Source organism: Trachemys scripta, chromosome 1, assembly GCF_013100865.1.
Source record: "Trachemys scripta elegans isolate TJP31775 chromosome 1, CAS_Tse_1.0, whole genome shotgun sequence".
Classification (NCBI taxonomy): domain Eukaryota; kingdom Metazoa; phylum Chordata; order Testudines; family Emydidae; genus Trachemys; species Trachemys scripta.
The window spans coordinates 49,075,300-49,099,084 of NC_048298.1; the positions used below are offsets into that span (position 1 = coordinate 49,075,300).

Consider the following 23,785-nt stretch of genomic DNA (forward strand, 5'->3'; position numbering starts at 1 on the left):
ACTGCAGCAGAGTGATCAAGTAGACATAGGGAATCCGTTTTAAAGCTGACTTCCAAAAGGTGTACCTTTATCAAAAAGCTCTTCATGCTTTTTGGAAATTCCACAAAATATTGCATATTTCTGGCATTATAATTATAAATATTTAGCTTTCCCTGAGTTCTAAAAAAGGGCATATTTCTTATCATCGTATTCTGTGTCATGTGACATATACGTGAACTTAGCTTAGTATTACCTTCTACTGATTCAGGCTGATTAGTGGTTCGTTTTTGTTTAGCTGATTCATTTTATTAAACTCCCCAAACCCCACACATTTTTCAATTAAAAATCAACACAGTCTCTGTGAGAGTTGTTTGTATATGAATGTGTTGAAAATACTATGTAAGACAAGGATTTATTTGCAAACTAAACTGGCCTTGGCAGCTGCAGCTACATTCACAATTGCAAAGCTGTAACGAAGTGTCAGGAAGAGGCCTTCGCCAGCCTAAAATACAATCAATTTGTGTTTGGCTCCAGTAGCAAGTAATCAAATTGTAGTTTATTTCACTAAAAAGCTTTCTCCAACATGGTTAGAACTTAAACTGTCTTCCTTTTCTAGCAAAAAAAAAAAAAACTGCCTTTGAACTTCAACTGCAGCTTATAGGTTTTAAACCTTACTCCCCATCTTCAAATCACCTCAAATACTGTCCTGTCACAATAAGTTTGCAAGGCTGTGAAAGTCGCTCTGCAGGCTTCTCTGACTTGGCTGGAAAATTAAAATTGTTGCTTGCTTTACTATAAAAAATAATTGTCTTTGCACTACCTCCCTGCAGCAGAAAACCCCCAAACCAATCCCTCCCTCTTCCCCCTATCCAATTGTAATTTGGATCATATTTTATATTAAGGTTCTATTTATAAATTGTTAATAAATGATTAATAGATGTTTTAATAAAAGGTTAATTGAATGCTACAGATTGCAATAGAGCCCCAAAAAGTCAATATAGGTTGCTTATATCCATGGATAATAATCTATAACACCATTTTCTGCTGTGCTTATAATCCTCAATAATGCATATTGGTGGTGTCTGTAACATACTTATAACATCTTTTAGTAAACATTTATTAACTCTTTATCAGTGAACTCTTAATATAAAACATTGGCTAATATTTGATTCGCGCACCAATAGTTATCAGTTTCCAACAGACACTCAGCTGTGCACTTCTACCTTAGTCCCACCCCTTCTTCCCAAGCCATTGCATGGGTGGCTGAGATCAGCTAAGCATATCCCCTTCCTGGCTGCCAAAGCTCCTGTAGGCTCAGTTCTGCTTGTCTAGTCAGCTGTTTCTCTTCCCACTATAACTTGCTATTATTTTCATTTTGTAGCACGTAGGTGTCTTATTTATGGACCAGGACCCCAGAACAGAAAGATAGTCCTTGCCCCATAGAACTTACACTCTAAGACCAGAGAAATCAGATGGATAGAGACAGTCTGGAAACACTGAGACAATATTAATCAGCATGATAGGCAGTTGTCTCAGTACATCAGCAGCCTAGCTGTTGTCAAGTTTTTTGTAGACTGATACAACCCATTCTCTTTTGCTCTGCTCCCACTCAGCCCCTTTAGATACTTTTCCCTTTGACTGGTTGGTCAATGCTATCTTGTTTGATGTCATTAAGCCTGCCTCCGAGATCCTGTATCTTCTTTGTTAGGCAGGCAGGAACCCCAACACTTTTACTTGGTCAAATAGCAATTGTACTTGCCCCAGGCTTCTGGGCAATAAGATGTTTTCTCAGCCTGACAGCCAAGCTCTGGAGGTGTTTTCTCCACATCGAGGTTGACATACATTTGCAGGACCATATGGAGCATCAAGCATTCCCATAGCCTTTGCTGTGCTGTTCTGTACAAGTTCTGACTTAATTCTCCAGTTGTTTCAGTTCAGTGCCTTTCACATACAATAAAATTCATTTAAAAAAGCAAATGGCCTTACAGTATGTGCTGCAAATACTCAGGATTCATAGAAAAGTTAAGGCTGAATCACAAGAGCATTAGCATTGTTCTGTCTGGGGCTGTTAATAAACAAGAAAAAAGTGGACCTTAATTCCTGTAAAATGCATATAGTTCATTGGAGTGGTCCTCAACTCTACTCAGGCCAGAGCCTTGGTTACAAGCCATGGCAGACCTGACCTTGTGCATGCAAGCCCACCCTCTCACCAACGCTGACATTGCCTGCGATTGTTGGGCCACATGGTGGTCTGCATTTGCATGGTCTGGCACGCGTGGCTCCACCTCAGGCCCCTGCAGGCATGGCTGGCGTCGGTCTATGTCCCCAACAGATACAGTATGGTGAGGATCCCGGACACGTACTGTCATCACTCAAATGGTGACGGAATCCTGCATCGATGTTGGAGGGGGTTCCCTTTGAAGCTCTGTCCCCGTCGGTGACCCTTTCATCTATCAAGGTCCACTTGGCTGCTATTTCGGCCTTCCATCTGCTGCTCAATGGTAGGTCGGTTTTCACCCAGGACATGACTGCCAGGTTCCTCGAGGGACTCAAGCGCCTCTACCCGCATGTTAGAGACCCAGTTCCACCATGGTACCTGAATCTTGTGTTGTCATGGCTCACGGGACCCCCCGCTCGAGCCTCTGGCTTCCTGCTCTCTCCTTCTCTTTTCCTGGAAGGTTGCGTTCCTAGTTGTGATAACATCCGCCTGCTGGGTCTGTGAGATTAGGGCGGTTGCCTTGGAACTACCCTATATGGTCTTCCATCCGGCTTTCCTGCCCACGGTGGTCTCGCAATTTCATACGGGCCGGGACATTTACTTGCCTGTCTTTTTTCCAAAGCCACATTAGTCGGAGGAGGAGCATAGATTGCATTCCCTAGACATCAGGAAGGCACTAGCCTTCTACATTGAATAGACCATTCTGCAAGCCAACGCAATTGTTTGTTGCAGTGGCCAACAGGATGAAAGGTCGTCCGGTGTCCGCTGAAAGGATTTCTTCTTGGATCACTGCCTGCATTTGCTTCTGCTATGATCAGTAAAGGTGCCGCCTTTGGTGATTGTAACTGCCCATTCAACCAGGGCACAAGCCTCTTCGGCAGCTTTCCTACCCAGGTACCTATACCAGGCATCTGTAGGGCAGCCACCTGGTCATCCATCCACACATTTATGTCCCTTTACACACTTACCCAGCAGGCCTGGGAGAATGCTGGCTTCGGAAAAGCAGTACTGTAAGCCGCTAGACTGTGAACTCCAAGCCCACTTCCAAGGATACTGCTTGTGAGTCACCTAGAATGGAATTGACATGAGCATGCAGTCGAAAAAGAAAAAACAGTTACAAAAAGGTAGGTAACTGTTGTTCTTCAAGATGTGTTGCTCATGTCCATTCCATTACCCGCCCTCCTCTCTCGGAGTTGCGGGCAAGAAGGAACTGAGAAGGCATAGAGTTGGCAGCGCCTAATATACACATGAGCATGCCACTCAAGGGGGCGCTATAGCTGACCTTACAGATATTGCTAAGGTAAAAACTCAGACGACTGTATACATGGGTTTGTATACACCTAGAAATAGAATGGAATAAAGACGAGCCAACATCTTGAAGAACAACAGTTACAAAAAGGTAGATAACCGTTTTTTTAATGTTTAGGTTTTGGTTTGGTTTTAAAAATATATTTAACTATTTCTTCACACAACACACAGTCAACCTGTGGAATTCTTTGCCAGAAGATGTTGTGAAGGCCAAGACTGTAGCAGGGTTCAAAGAAGAACTAGATAAATTCATTGAGGATAGGTCCATTAATGGCGTCTGTTTGCCAGAAGCTGGGAATGGGCAACAGGGGATGGATCATTTGATGATTACCGGTTCTGCTCATTTCCGCTGAAGCACTGTTAGAAGACAGGATACTGGACTAGATGAACTTTTGCTCCCACCCAGTATGGCTGATCTTATGTAGAAGAAAAGGAAAAATATACCGTTACCTTTTGGCCAAGTGGTGCCAGATTTTCAGGACCATGCAGACCAGTCACCTGTTTGGTGACAGAGTCAGGGTGCTTTCTTTGTGTAATCTGTTTGTTTTCTGAAACAGCAATGGTAACAAACAGCAAACTCCCTTTAGCAGAAAGCTCAGGCCTTGCACCTAGGTCCTGTCCAAGAAACGACCATGTTGCCTCTGTCTTTTACAAGGACTGACAGACTCACAAGCCAAAACTATCTGCCATAGCTTCTGTTGATTCATCTCATGATTCCACAACCACACAGAGAAGCAGCTCTTAGCCCTGCTATAGCTGCGTGGCTGGTTATCAGACTCTGGTCATTATTCGCTTCATTAGTGACCTTGTTGATATATACTTGATTTATACCCACCCCTTTCTACAGAGTTCCTCCTACATCAAGAGCCCTTAATGGTGGGCCATAATAATACCAGCTGTAATCCACTGGAGTTTGTGATAACTGGCAAATGCTATCTATACACACACAGTTTTTGAGGAGATGCACAAGTCACATCTGTGTTTGAATTTTTTATACCCAATATGTCTATAATACGTAGAGCTGGTAGTGCCATCTATACTTAAAGTTGTCTGACACTACCCATTAAAAGATCTCGATTTCAGATTCTTATAATTTTGTGAAAACTTAACGTCTTGGGCTTAAATTTACCTTGCTAGGTGTCTGCCTCAGGATGACTCTTTTTTTAAAAATAAATAAATGCTTCACCCAAGGGATTCAGAAATTTCAAAAATGAGATGGGGGGAAATACATTCTTTGCCCATATTAAAAACAAACAAGACCCATATGCTCATATACTTATTAATTTGGCAGCTAAATTTTCTGAAGATTCCACTTGTACTGATCGTGCTTCATCTCTGCAATTACTGCTCCTGATTTCAGCTGCCTTCCTTATTACACAGCCCAGATTTGTCCCCAGAGGACCATCCACTCTGCACTGAATGAGGCAATAGTCCTGTGGAAAAAATAGCATGGTGTCATGTAAATGTAATGTAGGATAACATATGCACAAGGGAGCCAAATTAAGTCTGCACACACAACTTTAAATCTAACATTTACTAATTTAGGAGTGCTTGACTTTACAACTTTAACATTCTTTTAACCTATCTTTTTGTGTATAATATATAGACATATATAGAAAATGCTAAAGATTTCTTGAGAGGTTGGCTTCAAGTTCTATAGCATCCCAGTTCTGTTATGTCTACAGCATGTATATGTGTTTTGTTGAACTAATTGTATCGTCTAAAGGTATTTAATATAAATAAAATGGGCTATGATGCAATAAAAGCATCAAAAGTGTTGCATTCTAATACTTCAGATTTGATATTGGCCTTGTGACTAGCCTCTTGTTGTTTAATCTGCCTGACATTGAGTGTATTTGCTTTATATGGGTATTTAAGTATAGCATCCATTCTACATGATTCATCCTCCTGTATGACTCAGTCATTTCCCCTTGCTTTTCTACCCATCTTTTACCCTATAAAGCCACATTGTTCCTCCTATTGCGTGAGAGACGTATGCTCTTCATTGTTTTAATTACCGTTAGATAATACTGAAAAAATTCCATGTTTTTCCAGTAAGGCGACCCAGATGACTTGGTTTATCTGAGATGTCAAAAACAGGGTAGAGTTTCCGGAGTGAATTTAGATCAGGAAGTGTATAGTCTAAATTATACACCCCCTCTGCCCCACTAAAGTCTGCAGTGGCTCATTCCGCTGATAGCACGTTGATGTTATGAAGGGCACATCCTCACCTTTTGTCCTTTCCCTGCAATTAGAGCTCCGTGGGCAACAAAAAATGACTTGGTTTTGCATTTTATTAAAAAACTGAAACTTGGACCATGGCATTGAAAGCTTCACAAAGGTTTGTAAAGCTTTTGAGCATGCCAGAACTACTATCTTATTTTGCATCAAACGTCTGCACAGTTTAAAAGAATAGAATCAGGAGAAATTCTGTGGTTTCAACTGAGTTACAGAATCATTAGGACCTAATATTTCTGCAACTTGGTGGTATGTTTTTATATGGAGACCACATACAAAATATGCACAACTCCTTATGAAGTGGAACAGCTGAATTTACAGCAGATACATCTAGAATTCAAGTTTATCTTTGAAGGAGATGTATCCATAGCTCCCACTTCCATGCCAAAAGTATTCCTCTTGCAAATCATCTTTTTCATTAAAAAAGATGCATTTCTTAACAATTTCTCTGAATTTAAATTTAAACTAGAACCAATACTTGAATAAACATGTCCCACACAGGACCCCACATGTCACACATTTCTGTTAGTTAGCATCCTGTTATCATTTCTAGAAAATTTTATTATAAACTGTTTTTTAAAAGTAGACAAACTTTCTGTAAAATCCAGAAATAGCAAGATGTTAATATTCCTAGTTTGCTTGCTACTTGAACAACATACTTTAGACCCCATGCTCATCTTTGTTACGGCGTAGTCCTAAAGAGCTAAAAGGAAATTGGACATGCAGCAAAAAAAAATTCTGTACCTTTTGTTCATAGGGCCATAGTTTGGATTATGTTTTGATGGGATAATTTTATTAACAATCTCACATGTATCAGCTGACTAATGTGAAAACACTCACTCTTATCGCAGTATCCGCATTTCTGCTACTTGAAAATCGTTAGTTGCATGAAGTAGAATGTATGCAAGGAAAAGTGACACAATATGATTCTATCTGGCAAAGTTTAAGTTGATTGAATCTTAAGATGAACTTTTGTAATTATGTGTCATGATTGTCATTATTTATAAAATATTTATTTTAATATTTATGATTCTACAATAAAAAGAACACCCAGGAGCATCCTTGATCATTTTTTAAAAAGTATATACATATGGCTTTGTATATAGCCCCATCTGTGTACAGCAAGGTCATGAACAGATGTCATATAGGAATGTGTAGGCTCCCACTGAAGACTTGGCATGACTCTTGGTCCTATTTTCGGTCAGTTTTTTACATCTATCTTTTTTGAAGTGTATATACAACCTTTATGCACAGTTGCTCTCCGTTCAGGTCTGTCCTTGACTGTATCTTCAAAGTTATCCATATTTATGCCACAAGAGTTGACATTCAACTTAATGGTATTTTTGAAGTGTTTACAATGATCACCCTTCCTGCTCTTTCTGAGTTTCAGCTCACCATAGAGGACTTTTTGGGGAGTCTGTCATCACCCATTATGATAACATGACCTGTCTGTGACACTCTACCTCAGAGTAGCACCCTGGAACCCCCATATTCACCACTGTCATGTAATTATGATATGTTTTGTACACAGTATGCCTTGTGAGGTATTAAGTCTTGATCCATTGGATTGTATGTACTATCCTCATATGTGAAGTTATGAAGTTTTGTTGTGTTACTGAAATATATTGTGAGGTTGGGAAAACCCACCACCAGCCTTTCAGGTACAACAATGGTGTAGCCAGATGCTCTGATGGCCAACTAAAGAGAATCCACCCTCCCAATGGCCATACTAGAAGACTTCTCAGAGAGAACCTGTAGGCAATGGGGACTGTCTGATTCCCAAGTCAAAAGCTATAAAAGAGGGGAAGTGATATAATCACTTTGCCTCTCCCCCTCCCCCCTTCAACACTTGGAAGAAACATCTGGAGAACAAAGACCTTGAACTGGCCGAGGGTGGTCCTGGGCTGAAAGGCAGTTCCAGCCTGTGTATTAAAGATCTGGCTGTATCATCTGTCAGGGTGAGACACTGCTTGATTCAAATCCTATTTCGTTTGTAGAACTCAGACTGCGAATTTACTTTTATTTCTTAAGTAACCAACTTTTGATCTCTACGCTTGCTACTTATCACTTAAAACCTATCTTTCTGTAGTTAATAAATCTGTTTTATATTTTATATAAAACAGTGTGTTTTGGTTGAAGAACTTGGGAAATCTCAGCTCAGTTTTCCAAGCCTAGTATGTGCCCTCTCCACATCAAGGGAGGGACAGACTGGGTAATGAACTTAAACTAGCCAGTCGTCTGACCAGTGCAAGACAGTACAGCTCTCGGGTGCAAAGCTGAGGAGTTGGGGGGAATTGGCTGGAGCCTCTCTATTGATGATTCATGAGTGGCTGAGAGATCATTCATGTAACTCAGTTGGATGTGTCCCTGCCTGTGGATGTCTGTAAGTGCAGTGCCTGTCAGCGTTTGTGGCTTGACACAGCATCACAGCGTGAGAGGGATATACCCCAGGGTGGTGGGACAGAGGACTTAGTGGTCCCACTGTCCAGGGTGCACCATGGGGACCCCGTCATATCGTCCATATAAGCTGAGCTTCAGTAAATGACTGCCTCAGTACTTATTGTTTAGCTCTTGCAAGGATGTGAATGTTTGACACTTTGTCTTGCCAGCAAACCTTCAGTAAAGACAATGCATGTGAAATTTTTCAAGTTGCTTGATGTTTCTGTGGTAAACTCTCCACGTTTCACACCCATATCACTGCTGCATTGTACAGGATCCGTTTTGCTAAGATTGATGGTATGCTGATTGAGTATCTTGTGCCAAAGATTTCTGAAAGCCTGGCTTTCTGTTTGACATTTCTTGATACATCTATCACGTTGGATGATACTGCCAAACCATTCTATAGTTTTGTACCATCAATGGTGATATTTGGAGCAGTGGGAGTGGCTGAAGAGGCTGCTTGGAAGAGTTCATTTTTTTCCCAGGCTGATAGGGAGTGCAAACTGTTTATATATGGGGGATGGTTTAGCGAGACCACCATCTGAGAGTACTTGATCAGTTGTGTCTTTGTGGAATTGATATAGGATATTAGCATATTTGGTGGGTCAGTCAAATATCTCTAGAATTTTCCAGAGACCATTTGTGCTGACAGTGTTGAATGCTTTTTTTAGATTAATGAAGACAGCCTTTGTTTTGTTCAATGCAATTTTACTGAATCGGTCTCTCTTAAAAAAAAAAAAAAAAAAAAGAAAAGTGTGGTGCTTGGACCTGATCTAAATTCACATTGGGTCTCTGATAGAAGTTTCTCTGATACTGTTTCAACAAGCCAATGCAGCAAAGTACAAGCAAGGATCTTATCACCCTGTTGACAGAAGAATGGTGCATGCTCTCTTTACAGAGCATGGTGTACATGCTGATGAGTTCTTTGGCTGCTGAGTCTGATGCATCAGTTACAGTCCCATCCATAGGTAGGGCACACCCATGCACTGCAATGCTCTGAGTCCACGCAGCAGATTCTTTCCTCCTCTGATGCTGGTCATGACAAAGCATGATCCAGTCTGCCTCACAATGCCTTGCTCCATCTACAAGCTGACTCCGCCAACCAGAGCTGTGTTCTGCACTCCTTTCCCAATCATCCACAGAGGTTCCAAAGGATACTAAATCATCTTTGCAAGCATCCTGAAATCTGCGCAGCAGTATGCCTCTTTTTAGACTCTTTGCTAACTTCAGAGTATAGCACAATCTTCAGGATCCTGTAATCTGGTATTTGCTTGACGTGTCCAAACCACCTGAGTCTTTTCGTACTGCATCAACATTCCTATGAATGACGTACCAGCACGATTTAACACTTCCACATTTATCACCCTGTCTTGCTATCTTATTAGAAGAATTTTTCATAAGCATCTGATATGAAAACCATTTAGTCTTTTGGTATGTTTGGCATAAGTCATCCATGTTTCTGAGCTATGTAGAAGAGTGCATAAGACGCATGTCTCATAAATATGGATTTTTACTTTAGTTGACAATTTGTTACTGTTCCAGGTTCTGTCTTGGAAAAGACCAAAGTTCCTGGCTACTTTGCCGATTCTACTAGTGAGCAAAACGTCAAGATCTACTTTGCTGGTAACAGTAAAGCCAAGGAGGAGCCTCGATAGCAGGGAAGCCCTGATAGTAGAGCTCTGATAGCAGGGTAGATAACCTGATAGTTTCCACAATCAGATTTATTGCCTTTATTTTTGTATAGTATAATTATGATTGCATCTTTTGAAATCCCGAGGAATTCTCAGTTTCCCAAATATCCTTAATAATTTCATATAGATAGTTGACAGTTTGGAGACCTTCAAGTTTAATTATTTCAACTGCTGTTCTGTCTTTCCCTGGTGATTTACCTGTCTTCATTTGTTCACAGCTTTTTTGCACTTCTTCAGTGGGAGGAAGCTTCACAATTTCTTCATGTATGGGGTGCTGTGTTAGTTCCTCTGGCAACTATGAGTTGACAGTAGAAGGAAGGTTGAGTAACTCAGTAAAGTGGCACACATCTTTTGGAGTTGTCTGTCTTGTCCTTGATTAAGGTAGATCCATCTGAACTCTTTAGTGGAGCTGGACCTTATTTCAATGGGCCATAAATGGCCTTCAGCGAGTTGAAACAACTTTGTGTTGTTACTATTGGCATATTGCTGTATTTCTTCGGCTTTCTTTTCCCACCAGTTATCCTGTAGAACACAAAGCCATTTTTGAGCCTTGGCTTGCAGGTACTTGAATTTCTTTGTTTTGATGTTGATTCTTTATCGTTTTGCCAAGCCATAAATGCATCATTTTTCCCCTTGAGGATCTTTTTGATTTCATCATAATTTTCATCAAAACAATCCTGGTGCCATATTTGATTTTTGCCTAGAGTTTCTTCTGTTGCTTGGAGGGTGGCTGATTTCAGTATATACCACTTTTTGAGAGTGTTTTTTGGGTGATGTAATGCTATCAATTTTTTTCCTCTGTTTTCCCTCAGTTTTTCCTGATTAAATGGATGTTTCAAATTTGCTATGTTCAATTTTAGTTTGATCTGTTCGGCACTGACATTGAGTGGAATACCACATGTAAAATGAAAATGGCTCTGGTCATCCTGTGATCAGTCCAACAGTTTGCTAATCTTGATGTCCCTAATGTCTCTTTGCTGTATAATGACATAGTCAATCAGGTGCTAGTGCTTTGATCTCAGATGCATCCATGAAGTTTTATATTTGTCGGCTTGCCTAAAGATTGTGTTGATAATAATGAGCTCATGTTCAGCACACTTCTGGAGTAGGAGGAGACAGTTGCTGATACCATAATTCTTTATTAGACCAGTTGAAGTCCGCACTGTCTTTTCCAGCTCTGGAAGTAAAGTCTCCCTAAGGTACGAGTTTGTTTTCACAGGGTGTAGATATGATTGTCATCCAAATCAGAATAGAACTGTTCTTTTAGTTCTTCCGTACTCTTCATGGTTGGAACATAAGCACTAATAAGAATCACAAAGCATGAATTTCTAAGGGAATTCATAGTCATTAGGTGTTCATTTTTGCCCCTAGGTAAGTCTTTCACTGATTTCAGGAAACTGTTTTTAATAGCAAAACTAATGCCATAAATTCTGTTTTCCTCTGTTTTCCCTTTCCAAAAGAAGGTATAGTCACCTCCTAATTCCTTTTTGTAACCTTCATCTGCAAATCTGGTTTTGCTGAAGGTAGCTACATTGATGCGGTATCTAGCAAGTTTCCTTACAATCAGCGCTGTACATCTTTCAGGTCTTGATGTATTATCTCTGTCCGTTAGTTTCTGTATGTTTCATGTCACCACAGTGAGAGCTCTTATTTTTCTTATAGAACAACCTCTTTTTGGATGATCTACCAGTTGTGGTGAACTGGCCAGATTAGAGTAAACTTTAAATAAACTGACCCACAAATGTATTGTTCCTGATGTTCACTAAACCACGATAGACCATTTACTGTACTACTTGAGGGGAGATATTTAAATTATGGAACATATCTAACTTTATTCTACAGTTTGGCCTCCACTTGCTATAGCGATGTAGCCTCAATTTGTCTTCTACCAAACCTAGAGGTGAGATGTGAAGAGGAAGTTCCTAAAGTCATGGTTGTGGCCCTTCATTGTTGACACAGTTTCACTGGGAGTTCTGTCCTTTTGCTCCTAAACAGCTCTAATTAATCTCATCCCTAGAGAGAGCCAAAGCCAGACTGGCTTTTACTTTGAAACATGCACTTAAAAGGGATTTAGCATTCTCATATGGAATTTGCCTCTCTACTTCCTTCCTGCAAAATTCAGGCTGTATAGATGTAGTTTGCATTGCCCCTTATACTGTTGGGTTTTATGTTTCCTTTCTGTAGGCGAAATGAGGAATGATTTATACATCACTATAGAAAAAGGAGAATTTGAAAAAGGAGGAAAAAGTGTGGCCAGAAACGTGGAAGTGATGATGCACATTGTGGACAGTGGTGGCCAAATTTTAAAGGTACTACTTTGACACTAACTGTGAAGAACAATAATAGAGAGAGTGAAGGCTTGTGTTTAGTGTTGATGCTGAGCAATTATTGTAAATTTAAACTAACAATGTTTTTTTCTCAAAATCCTTTTTTATTTCCTGACAGATATGATTTGTCATATTAACCTTTACCTGAATGTCCTATTAACAGACCATATTGCTAAACTGCATATTAGCAAAAGATATGTAATAACTGGCCTTAGAACAAATATTTTCACTTGTGCTGTGAGATATAAATTAAATTCGGAATTCTCTCTCCTTAGAATAAGCTACTTGCTACCCCAACTGCTGTAGTTTAGTCAGTCAGTGATAGCTAATATGTTTTTGCAAACTACTTACACTGTCTTCCATTTTTGTGTATATTGTTGTTGTTTGTTTGGTCATAGGTTTTCTGGATATTTTTGTGGTAGCTAACTTTTAATGTTTCAATACTTTAATATTGAGGAAGGTTTTTAAAAATAAAAATGAAAACCTCTAATAAATATGTTCACATTCAAATATATCCCTCAGTTATTTGATGTTAAGAGAAAAGGCAACAAAGATTAGCAAATGAAGTTATTTTAATTAATTCATAATTATTACAGTGTGGAAATTAACCTATTAATTTAAGAGAATAATTAATGCACTTAATTATATTGAAAATAGACTTGCCTATTTAAATAAATGGGCCATTCCCACTTATTTCTACACTCTCTTTAAGGCACAATTGATTTTACACTCCAAATTGCAAATACAGGAAAGTATCCCTCTTCAGGAAAGTATTTAAGTAGATATTTAAAGTGCATGCGTAAGTCCCATTTCAGTCCATAGGCCTTCTGCACATGCTTATAATGAAGCATGTGTTTAAATACTTTCCTGAATTTGTAGCATAGGCACAGATCTAGCAGAGCACCATGTACTTATATTTTAAGCATATGAATATTTCAGTTAAGTGGAAATGCTTATATGCTTAAAGTTGAGCATTTGCCTAAGTTCTTTACTTGAATGGGACCTTAAGTACCACCTGTCTAAAACATACATATGTACACAAGTGTCCTTGACTTCCCAATATTTTCACTTACAATTCCAGGTACATTTCTTTGAAAATTACTTTTTTTTGTGATGAATACAAAATGCAGTCTGATAGTGTCTTTATTGCTCCGAGGAGGTCTTGGATTAAGACACAAGGTGGAGATGGCAATGCCTCAGCCTGTAGCTTTTATTGAGCACTTCCACTATCAATCAAGACTCCCAATCGTTATCCGTCCTGTTTTGTCCTGTTCCATTTAAATTGTAGCCTGTCAGTTCTACATGTGTTGAGTCACTTTAATGTTTGACCAAACAGACCAAAGTCCTGAGAGGAGAACGGGAGGCCACACATGGAATGTGCTAAATCTCTGTACAGTATTAAATCTGGCTCCCATTTACACACTCATACCACATCAGTGCATATCCTCCCATCCACTTCCACCTATAGTCAGGTTTATTGTGAGGTTTGACCCTGCTAATGCACCAAATCAGAATGGACTCTTGCTAGTTGTAAAGTTGGGACAAAACGAATAAAAGCTAAACCTCACCCTCATGTAATAATACTAGGTGAAGCTCAGACATTTGCAGAGCCCACAGCTATGGTACCTGCTAGCTGCTCTAGAGGAAATCCAAAATCACCATCATCTTGTCACACAAGAATGGGGCAAATATTCCTTCCCTTCTCCAGATTTGAAGGCCTACTCTTGCCCTTAGCATGCTAGCAAGCACCACTTATGTCCTATATGTAATGATAGATAACCCGAAACTTCAAAGTGAAGAAACTTCCAAAACAAATGGCCCATATTATGTATAAAAAAGTCATAGGGTCATGGGTGCAAAGGATGAAGTGTGTTCCAGCTTACTGATGGTAATTTATATTACCTTTAGGAAGTGGGCAGACAGCCCAGAGACCGAAACAATAGAAATCAGCCTGCCCACCTGCTACCCTACAGAGAGGAATCCATAGACCACAAGGCAATCTAAATTGTGTGCTTAACCACCTTCAGAGAATACACAATTGCATTCCCCATGCATGCAGGGGCACACTATTACAAGAGAGAACAAGTTTATTTTAGATTATCCCAAAGATCTTGGAGCCTGGAGAACACCAATTTCAGGGCTGATCTCACATCACTTTATAGTTAATCCATCTTTAAACCTTTAACCCAGTTGTTTTCTTCATTAGGATTTTATCTCCTTTGGCTCTGGAGAGCCGCCAGCTAGCAAGTTCCATTCCTTTGTGCTTTATCACAACAACAGTCCCAGATGGGCTGAGCTGCTGAAACTTCCTATTCCTGTGGATAAATTCAGGGGAGCACACATCCGCTTTGAATTTCGGCATTGTTCTAGTAAGCGTTGTTCATGATTTATTGCCATGCTTTGTGTTACAGTTGCATTAAGCGTATTGAATTTCATAACATCTAAACAGCAGGTAAATATTCTTTACCTATAAAGTTTCATGAGGGAGCTTTTCAGGTTTTGCCTTCTGCTTTGGTGAAATAGGAAAAAAAATGTAATACCTTGAGAAACTGATCTAATTTTATTAAATAGGAAAATGCAACATGAAGGGTGCAAATTTGAACACAAATTCAGGAAATGCAAAATCCAATCCCAGAATTAACTTGGCTAATTGCACAGTGATATCTGTTCACTTACACATGTAGCAGTCTAACCCAGTAACAGAAAGTATTGCATATCTGTGTAGTGTAGCCAGGATAATATTGTTATTGGAAGTGGACATTTTCTGACTTTCTGGTTTTGATGTAACATTAGTAATAAAAAAAAAACACACACACACCACTCACCAGGGCTAAAACACAAGGCATACACACAGTTGCAAATACTTTGAGCTGCAAAGCTCAGGTGTGGATCTCAACTTCCCTTGAACTTTAGGATATTGGAACTTTAGGAACTTTTTGAATTGGGCCCATCTGCAGTAAATACATTGCATCAAAGAAATTACAAGTTCATCACATGTCCTCAAAGGAAACCACAAATGGATATTGCAAGGAAATCCTCTTTGTGGTATCTAAGGGCTTGTCTACACTGGCAATTTACAGCGCTGCAACTTTCTCGCTCGGGGTGTGAAAAAACACCCCCCCGAGCGCAGCAAGTTACAGCTCTGTAAAGCCCCAGTATAGATAGTGCACCAGTGCTGAGAGCTGCGCCCCTCATTGAGGTGGATTTTTTAGCGCACGGGGAGAGCTCTCTCTCAGCGCTGCACTGTGACCACACACGGCACGTTAAAGCGCTCCCACAGCAGCGCTTTAGCATTGCCAGTGTAGATTAGCCCTTAGTAACTTTTGGGAATTTGGCATCAATTCACAGAAAAACAACGCACTCATAACCTTAGGAAGGGGATTTACTTCATAAACAAACATGAAAAGAGACATAAGGTGTGCTGGTGCTAACTAGATGTAAATGGATGCCAAATATACACATTCACATGTTGGATTATTTTCAGTTGCTTTGTCTAAGGGCTTTTCTTCCCAGCAACGGTTAGCATAAGTGCACTCAAGTTACTCCACTGGGACTAGCCTAGCTCAAGTGAGAACAACCATACTGGGAAACAACACAGAAGCTACACAGAGTGATTGGATTAGCAGTTGTTGAGTTGTCCTAACTGTAGCTGCTGCATCCCTATTGCACTATTAGCAGAGTATCAGCAGCACTCAATCCTCAACACCCCGTCCCCCTTAATCTTGACTGGCCAGCTAGCTGGAGTTTAAAGAACCACTTAACTCAAGCTAGAGATTTTTGTGTGTGGACAGGAGTTGGGGTGGGGCAAAACTCGGGTTATACCTCAAGCTAACAGTGCAGTAAAGAAAAACGCTATGACGTACAGTATAAACCTAAGTCCAGAATGTGTGTGTTTTTATTTATATATGTTTTCAGCAAAAGAAAAGGGCGAGAAGAAGTTGTTTGGCTTTTCTTTCGTGCCCCTGATGCAGGAAAATGGGAGGACATTGCCAGATGGCACTCATGAACTCATTGTGCACAAGGTAATTTCAGTCAGAAATCATTCTGTGATGATTCCTCTGAAAAGTACACCAAATGCCCAGAGGCGTTAAACAAGGGAAGACTGAACTGTTAGCAAATGAGTGATAGTCTTATTGTTAAAATGTCCTCTCAACATTCTGTAGAGCTTATGTTCTCTGTTTATAATTGCAGTTCAACCTAGTTATGTATTTCAATGCAGCACGTACTGTAAAGTCACAGTACCTCAGAATGTAGATTTAAATAAACCCTCAGTTGCACAAAGAATTCCATAAAGCTAGGGTTGCCATATTTAAACAGTGAAAAAAGAGGACACTCCACGGGGCCCCCGGCCCCGCCCCAACTCTGCCCCTTCCCAGCCCCCGGCCCAACTCCGCCCCTTCCCCGCCCCTGGCTCTGCCCCAACTCCGCCCCTTCCCCACCCTCATTCCAACCCCTTCCCCAAAGTCCCCACCCCAACTCCGCCCCCTTCCCTGAGCACCCCGCATTCCCCCTCCTCCCTCCCGCACCCTGGGCTCCGGCTGCTGCTGCGCTGGGGAAGTTGCTTCGGCCCCCGCCGCGGTGGAGAGCGTCGGGAGCCGGGAAAGTTGGATCCCGGGGAGGAGGCGGCTGCGCGCTTGGATGCCGCCGCCGCCTCCGTGCCCTGGCAGATCGGGGGAGTTGTTAGTTTTGGCTTTGCTGCAGCCACTTGCACTCGTGGTCCCCTTACCAGGCCTCCCTATTTTCCCGGACATGTTTGGCTTTTTGGAAATTCCTCCTGGACGGGGATTTGAGGACCAAAAAGCCGGACATGTCCGGGAAAATCCGGACATATGGTAACCCTAATAAAGCTAAAAATTTTCACAATGTAAAAATGATAGCCACTCTTGGAATATATTTGACCAGGTTGACCCTTCCCAGGGCCAGCTATTCTGCAGCAGATCTGCTATGTGAGATCTGTTAAAAAAAATTTCATTCAAATGTGCATGCAAGAAGCTCTATCTGTGTTGAGATGGAATTTGATATACACCTAATAAATAAAACAACTTGCAATGTGTAGGTGTTGGTCTAGTCAAAAAACTGTGCAGAATGATTAGGGTTTTACACGAGATGTTTGGGTACTATCTAAACCCACAGATCGAATGAGGATTTTCCCATCTATAACAAGAGCTACCCATGAAAGCTCTTGTATAGGCAAACATTCTTGTTATGCTGAGATGCAAGCTTAAAATTATTTCTAACTTTGCTATTTGAAAACGCTAGTCATTTTAAATTATGCAACAGGCAGACTCATCTTGTCAATAGTTGAATCTGCTCTGGAGCCAGTCAGTGGCTGAGAAGGCCAGAGACAGACTCTGCTGGAGAGAAGACAAAGAATTAATAAGACTTGTAAAAACTTTTTGTTGTGTTAGACTCTAATACCGATAATATACTAGATGTTTAAGTATATTTTTGAAATAGGGTGGTTTAAAACATCAGGTGCTCGGTTTTTCTGCTGTTTCTCTGTGCGTTTATAATGCAAATCTAATCTTTGGACATTTGTGCTGTTCTTATAAATGTTTAAACATTTTTAAGAGACATGTCTGCTTGCTTCATAATTTATTCAATGATTTGTACGTGCATTATTTTAAGTTGTGTGTTTTGAGAGGTGCTTGATTAAAGATTGTAGGCTATTTATGTAAAATAAAGCAGTCAGCAACAAAGACAATGTAATGTTTTACATGTAAAGTTTTTGAAACAAAAAACATACTGTTTCTAACAGATTTGGCTTGTTGCAATGCAATTTGGGTGAGAGCCCCCACTGATGAAAATTGTCATAGCTCCATTGAGTTCAACAGAGCTACCACAGTTTGAACAAGATGAATCCTTGGTTTTTATTCACTGCAATGATTTTAACTTGGTTGTTTTCACAGTGTGAAGAAAACACAAACCTTCAGGATTCTAGTCGCTACCTCAAACTCCCCTTTTCAAAGGGAATTCTCCTAGGGAATAACCACCAAGCAATAAAAACCACTAAAGAGTCTTTCTGGATTACGTCTTTTCTCTGCTCCACTAAACTCACGCAAAATGGTAGTATGATATATTGATTATTTAAACATGATGAACTCAAGTGAATTTGATGGGTGGTTTTTTCAACTCCAAACGGGCACTAAAGCACTCGTGTTGTGACATAAAAGATAGCTGATGCTCTGTTTTGAGGTTTTAAAAAAAAGTATTTTTCCTTAATTTTGATGACCAGATGGAAACAAATGGTACATGGTGAACCACTGACTTTATGCAGTTCAAGGATGCTTTTAAATTAACATAATATTGGAATCACATACGTTATTTTTAGAATCAGTCATCAGAACCCAGCTGCTTTGAAAAATCTCTTAATCTGTTTGTTTGATAGTTATTTTAAAAATGTTTATTATAGGCTTCAGAGTAAAGCAGTTTTCATTTAATTAGATGGTTATTGCTTTTCTGATATGACATTGCTTTCCCCCCTTTTAAGTCAATGATCATTTAGCAAGTTATGATTAATGAAAATAACCTTATATTCCTGATAGTGTTGTGAATATATAATCTATGATGAAGCATACAGGCAGATTTATGTTTTGAGTTTTTCCAGTATACCACGTAAGATTTTTGGCTTGGTTCCTGTATGCCTAATAGTACGATTCATAACAGCAAGGAAGTGTGGCAGGGCACCTCCTTCGTCTCGCCACACTTAGCGCTTCCCCCCTCTGGCAATGGTGGGCCAGGGATAATCAGCCCCATTCAGGCAGGGGTTGCCTTCCCCCTTCGGTGCTCCCTTGGTCATATTTTCAGGGTAGGCCTGAGGGTTGTCCTAAGGGGTGATCCTCCACCAAACAAAAAGGAAACAAGTCTCATAAACAAACAAAAAAAACTCCAGGATTGGTACCTTTCGCTGCCTCCTCACTGGTGCAGGGTGTCGTCCTGTTGGTTGCTCTGGGGTGTCAGTCCTTCCCCTCGCAGGCACTCAGGTTTGGCTCTTTCCCCTATGGGAAGGAGAACAGCCTCTCACCCTGGAGAGGCTTATTTCCTTACTGCCACTAGCCTGGCAGCAGCTTCTCACTCTCTCTCTTCCTCCTTTCTCTCACCAGAGGAGGGGTTTTTAAAGGCCTCAGGCAGCCCTTACTTGGAATCAGGTGTCCCTCATTGATCTGAGGCAACTCCTCAGTTAGTAGGGAAGAGGACCTTTAACATTCTGGGGCTAATGTATCTGCCTTCTAGCACACTCTTACAGCCATCCAGCCTGACTTTGTCACAGAAACTACTCACAAACAACCAGATCTTTTTTTCTCATAAATATTCTTTATGTATACTTGGGACAATTCTTTGATATCCTCTTTTGTTTTTGTTTTTTGTTTTGTTGTTGTTTTTTGGTGTTTTGGTTTCATTGTTGTTAGTTTTTGTTTTGAATGCTCTGAAACCATTTATTACTGCCAGTTTAGGAGAGGTGCTGTGGTTTCCCCATGGTGCCTGTTCTGCCAGTTGTTGTTCAGCAGGAACACCAGGAATTCAATGACCAGTTGAATGTTGTAGACTAGCTAGTCCTCAGTCGTTTTCACATGTCGGATAGCCACAGCCAGACAGAGGACCTTTCTCATTTGAAATTTGATAGTAGACACAACTTCATTGACCTTGGCCACCATGTTCTCAATGTGAATGAGGAGAGAGTCCAGTTTTGTTCAGACTTGGATCATCTGTTAGATCAGTGACTCTGAAGCCAGGAAGGCATTGTATTTTTTTAGCCAGCTTTTTCACTAGCTGCTTTTTCTTACTGAGTTTCTTCAGAGCCTCTGTGTTTGTGTGAGGGATGTTGACTGCTTTGGCCTCATCACAATGTTGCTGGTCTCCCAGCACGCAGACTGAGAATTTAGGACATGGAGTGGATTTAGGCCTGACTTTGCCAGAGAAACACTTATTCTTCTGTGGGTCACAGTTTTTTAGATTGATCTGCAAATCTACAGTTTCCAAGAACTTATGTGGTTCACTTGAGTCCCTTTACAGGACCTCCCTCAATGCTTTGTGGAGGGAGTTGTTGTAAAGCTTCTCTCTCCGAAGTATCTTCTTTGGGGAGGTTCGGGTTGGTGAGTTTCCAGCCCCTCATTCTGAATAAACAAAAAAATGGCAGAACATTGCATGCTTAGGAAATGAATGCAAAGGACCTGGATGTTTGGTCATGTGAGCATTCACTCTGTTGGGATTCTGAATGTTTATTAAAAATAGTTAACAAAATTTAAATTATACATAGATTTACTTTTATCCAGCAAACAACTGTATCAAATTAACTAGTACACATTTTACTAAGTAGGTATGTTTGTTTGTTCATTTTTCAAAATTATGAGAGACCCAGATGTGCCTAGACACAAAGGATATTTACCCTGTCTGTAAATAGGAAGTGAGGACATTTTAGCCAGTTGGCCTGCATTCAGTACTGATGCTTACTACCAATTGAAATGAGCACAAAGAAGCAGCTGTTCCACAGTGAAAGGACATGCGATATTAGCGTGTGTATTTCAAGTGATGGACCTGTACTTAAAATTAATCTATCCACATTCCAACAAACACTGTTCAATATCTGATGATAATTAATAAGAAAACAGGAGTGACTGCACTTGGGGGATTCTGGAATTCCCAGAACTGAACTTTTCAGAATATTATACATACTAAATATGGGAATTTCATGTTCCATTTTGGAGAATAGTAGGCCACATGACTTTCCCTCACATGAAAACTTTAGGGTTTATGGGAGAAGGATAGAAATTTAATCCCAAATGCTTTCCTTATAAAGATGATCGTAACCCTTTATTTTTTAAACTCAAGAAGTTAGATCAAAACCATTGCCGTAGTGCCAAAGGGTTTATTTTTTTAAACTAACAAATCAGCTCATGTTTAAAGAGTAGGCCTGTGAAATGTGCATTTTTCGCTCCTCTTGAGTGCAATTTTTTTCATCACCATTGACTTTTTCCCCATTCAAACCTCCATTTTCCTGAAGGGTTTGTTATATTCTCATCTCTCTGTTGAGAACTGGTTTCTCTTGACATGTGAAATTGATTGTCTCTTTACCCTGTCACTTGGGATTCTCAGACCTCATATTGTTCTTGTATTCAGTTCATTTCATTTATACTTGAACTATTCCCTACTTGTATTTTTCCCCTTAAATGATTTATTTGAAGTGAACATCTTAGAGTTGCATTTTTTTATCCCCAACAAATCCTTCGTAATGAGAATCAACCCTCCACCATCTAGTTCCTTCAGAAAAAAGTGAAAGTAAACATTTTTCCTGCTATGTCTTTGGCCAGTCTCACTACTTGATGAGTCAAAGATGATCCAAGAATCAAGTTACATTGATAGTTGCGCCATCCAAAAGTTGTATTTCATCAAAGATATGGTGCATACTTGCTTGAAGAAGGAAGGAGAGAGCTGCAATCTGGCATTGGTCCTTATACCCATGCAGAGTTCCATTGAATTCTACAAGGGGGCTTAAGGGTCCACCTGCATGGATCCCTGCCGCACCCTCTGACTTAAGTGGTTTCCATCATACACAGGGTTTACAGTTTGGTTCAATGGCTCTCAGCATCTCCCCTATACAAATTGTTCCAACACTTCTGTTGTTGGAATGTGGTCCTGAAGCACGCCTTAATCAAGCATGATCTCTTTGACAAGTATTCAAAATTATTAATGGAGCAGCTGCAAGTTGTGGGTGAACAAGCTGGCCAGACCACGTTACTGCAGCCCATAGGCAGTTCCCTTATGACGTAAGCTCAGTTTTTGTATATGGTTGCAATTGAATAATTTTAAAACCTGAAGTGCTGGCATTCTTTCAGCTGTAATCTTTAGTATGTTTTTTGCAGGGGATATGCTTGATCTTCTTAAGTGGAGAGCCCACCCGGACAAAATTGCAGGCTGCCTCACAAAACTAAAAGAAATTGATGGTTCAGAAATAGTAAAGGTATATATTGTTCTTCCTTGTTTGCTTTGGAATTAACTAATGTAAGGAAAATAATTTCTTTATATCTTACAAAGAAGTACATTTGATAATAAATTCTTGTTGTTCTTCCTCCACTTATAGTTCCTTCAGGACACACTGGATACTTTATTTGGCATTTTAGATGAAAATTCCCAAAAATATGGGTCAAAAGTATTTGATTCTTTGGTAAGTTGTACTTCATGGTTCTGCATAACCATGCTTACAATAAAGATACTTGATAATTTTTAAATAAGATTTTAACACTTTAAGAAATGAGAAAAGAGCATTAAATTTTTTCCTTTTCCTTTTTTCTTTAGGTTCACATAATAAATTTGCTGCAGGACAGCAAGTTTCATCATTTTAAGCCAGTAATGGACACTTACATTGAAAGTCATTTTGCAGGTGCACTTGCATACAGGTAAGGTCCTAACTTTTTCTAACTGTTTAGAATTTTGACAATTATAGGTACTAAGCAGAGCAGCCATAAACTTCAATTAATACATGTATTGAACTTAATTTCTTCTGATACTATATTTTAATTCCCAAAATGAAGTCCAATAATAGCTGAAATAATTTTAAATGATCAGAGAAATGACTTCCTTCAGTTCTAATATTGGATTAAGAACTAGACTTAGAATAGTCTATCCTTAACTTGAGCATAATGGATGAAAACCAGATATTGATCTTGGATTTGACCATCAACTAAAAATAAATTAAATAAATTGCATTCCTCTTTATGTAACTTGCTACCACATTATGGCAAGCTAGAGCTTAAAACTAGACCCAGTTGAAATTTTTAAATTTGAAATTTCTAAAATCTTGGGAAAAATTTTGCAAAATATTCTGTCCGTCTCCCACCCTTCTCCCCTCAACCTGCTCAACTTAAAACCCACTTCTTCCCCAAACTTTTCCAATTCTGATCTCACCAGTGGTGTCCTTTTATTCAGGCCCACCTGAAATGTGGCAATTGATGTCTGGGCTTTTTGGACTGTAAATTCTAATATTCCTATTATTCATCTCATAATGAACCGCAGCCACCTGGAGGATATTATATGGCTACATAACTGTTTAGGACAGGAAGTGAAGATCATGGTGGTGATCCTGAAAAACTTACACACATGTTTAAGTTTATGCCCTGAAAAGTCCCATTGACTTCAATGGAACTTCCCACAGTACTTTTAAATTTAAATACATGCATAAGTCTTTGCAGGATCAGGGCTTTGTACTTTATCCAACTGAAGATTCTTAGATATTCAGAATGCAAGTATCCACACTGGAATTTGGTCAGGACGCTATGGCTCTTAGCCCTACTATTGTGAAAAATACCATGAGATCTTTAATGACTGTAAATGGTTAGGAGGACATTTCTTATACATCTAAATCAAGAGAGACTGCTTCCAGCAAGCAGTACCCCTACCATCATGGTGTTCTACTGCCTCAGAGTATACAGTACTAGGGTTACCATATTTTGTGCCTCCAAATGGAGGACACTCCCCGGGGCCCCGGCCCCGCCCCCAGCCCCGCCCACGCCCCCGCCCCAACTCCGCCCCCTCCCAAAGTCTCCGCCCCCTCCCCTGCTTCCCGCGAACATTTGAGTCGCGGGAAGCCT

General features: G+C 40.1%; 1 protein-coding gene and 1 pseudogene across 1 annotated transcript in view; one reads left to right on the forward strand and one right to left on the reverse strand.

Moving 5' to 3' along the window:
* Nucleotides 1-23,785, forward strand: part of DOCK4 (dedicator of cytokinesis 4) — a gene marked incomplete in the record, with an annotated part of 410,929 nt that overhangs the window by 245,621 nt on the left and 141,523 nt on the right. Inside the window, 8 exon segments of the mRNA XM_034758276.1 lie at nucleotides 12,058-12,182; nucleotides 14,407-14,569; nucleotides 16,116-16,222; nucleotides 18,110-18,266; nucleotides 22,061-22,158; nucleotides 22,279-22,362; nucleotides 22,494-22,594; nucleotides 23,534-23,618. Coding sequence (XP_034614167.1) covers nucleotides 12,058-12,182; nucleotides 14,407-14,569; nucleotides 16,116-16,222; nucleotides 18,110-18,266; nucleotides 22,061-22,158; nucleotides 22,279-22,362; nucleotides 22,494-22,594; nucleotides 23,534-23,618 — 920 coding nt within the window.
* LOC117873383 lies at nucleotides 19,640-21,603 on the reverse strand (annotated as a pseudogene).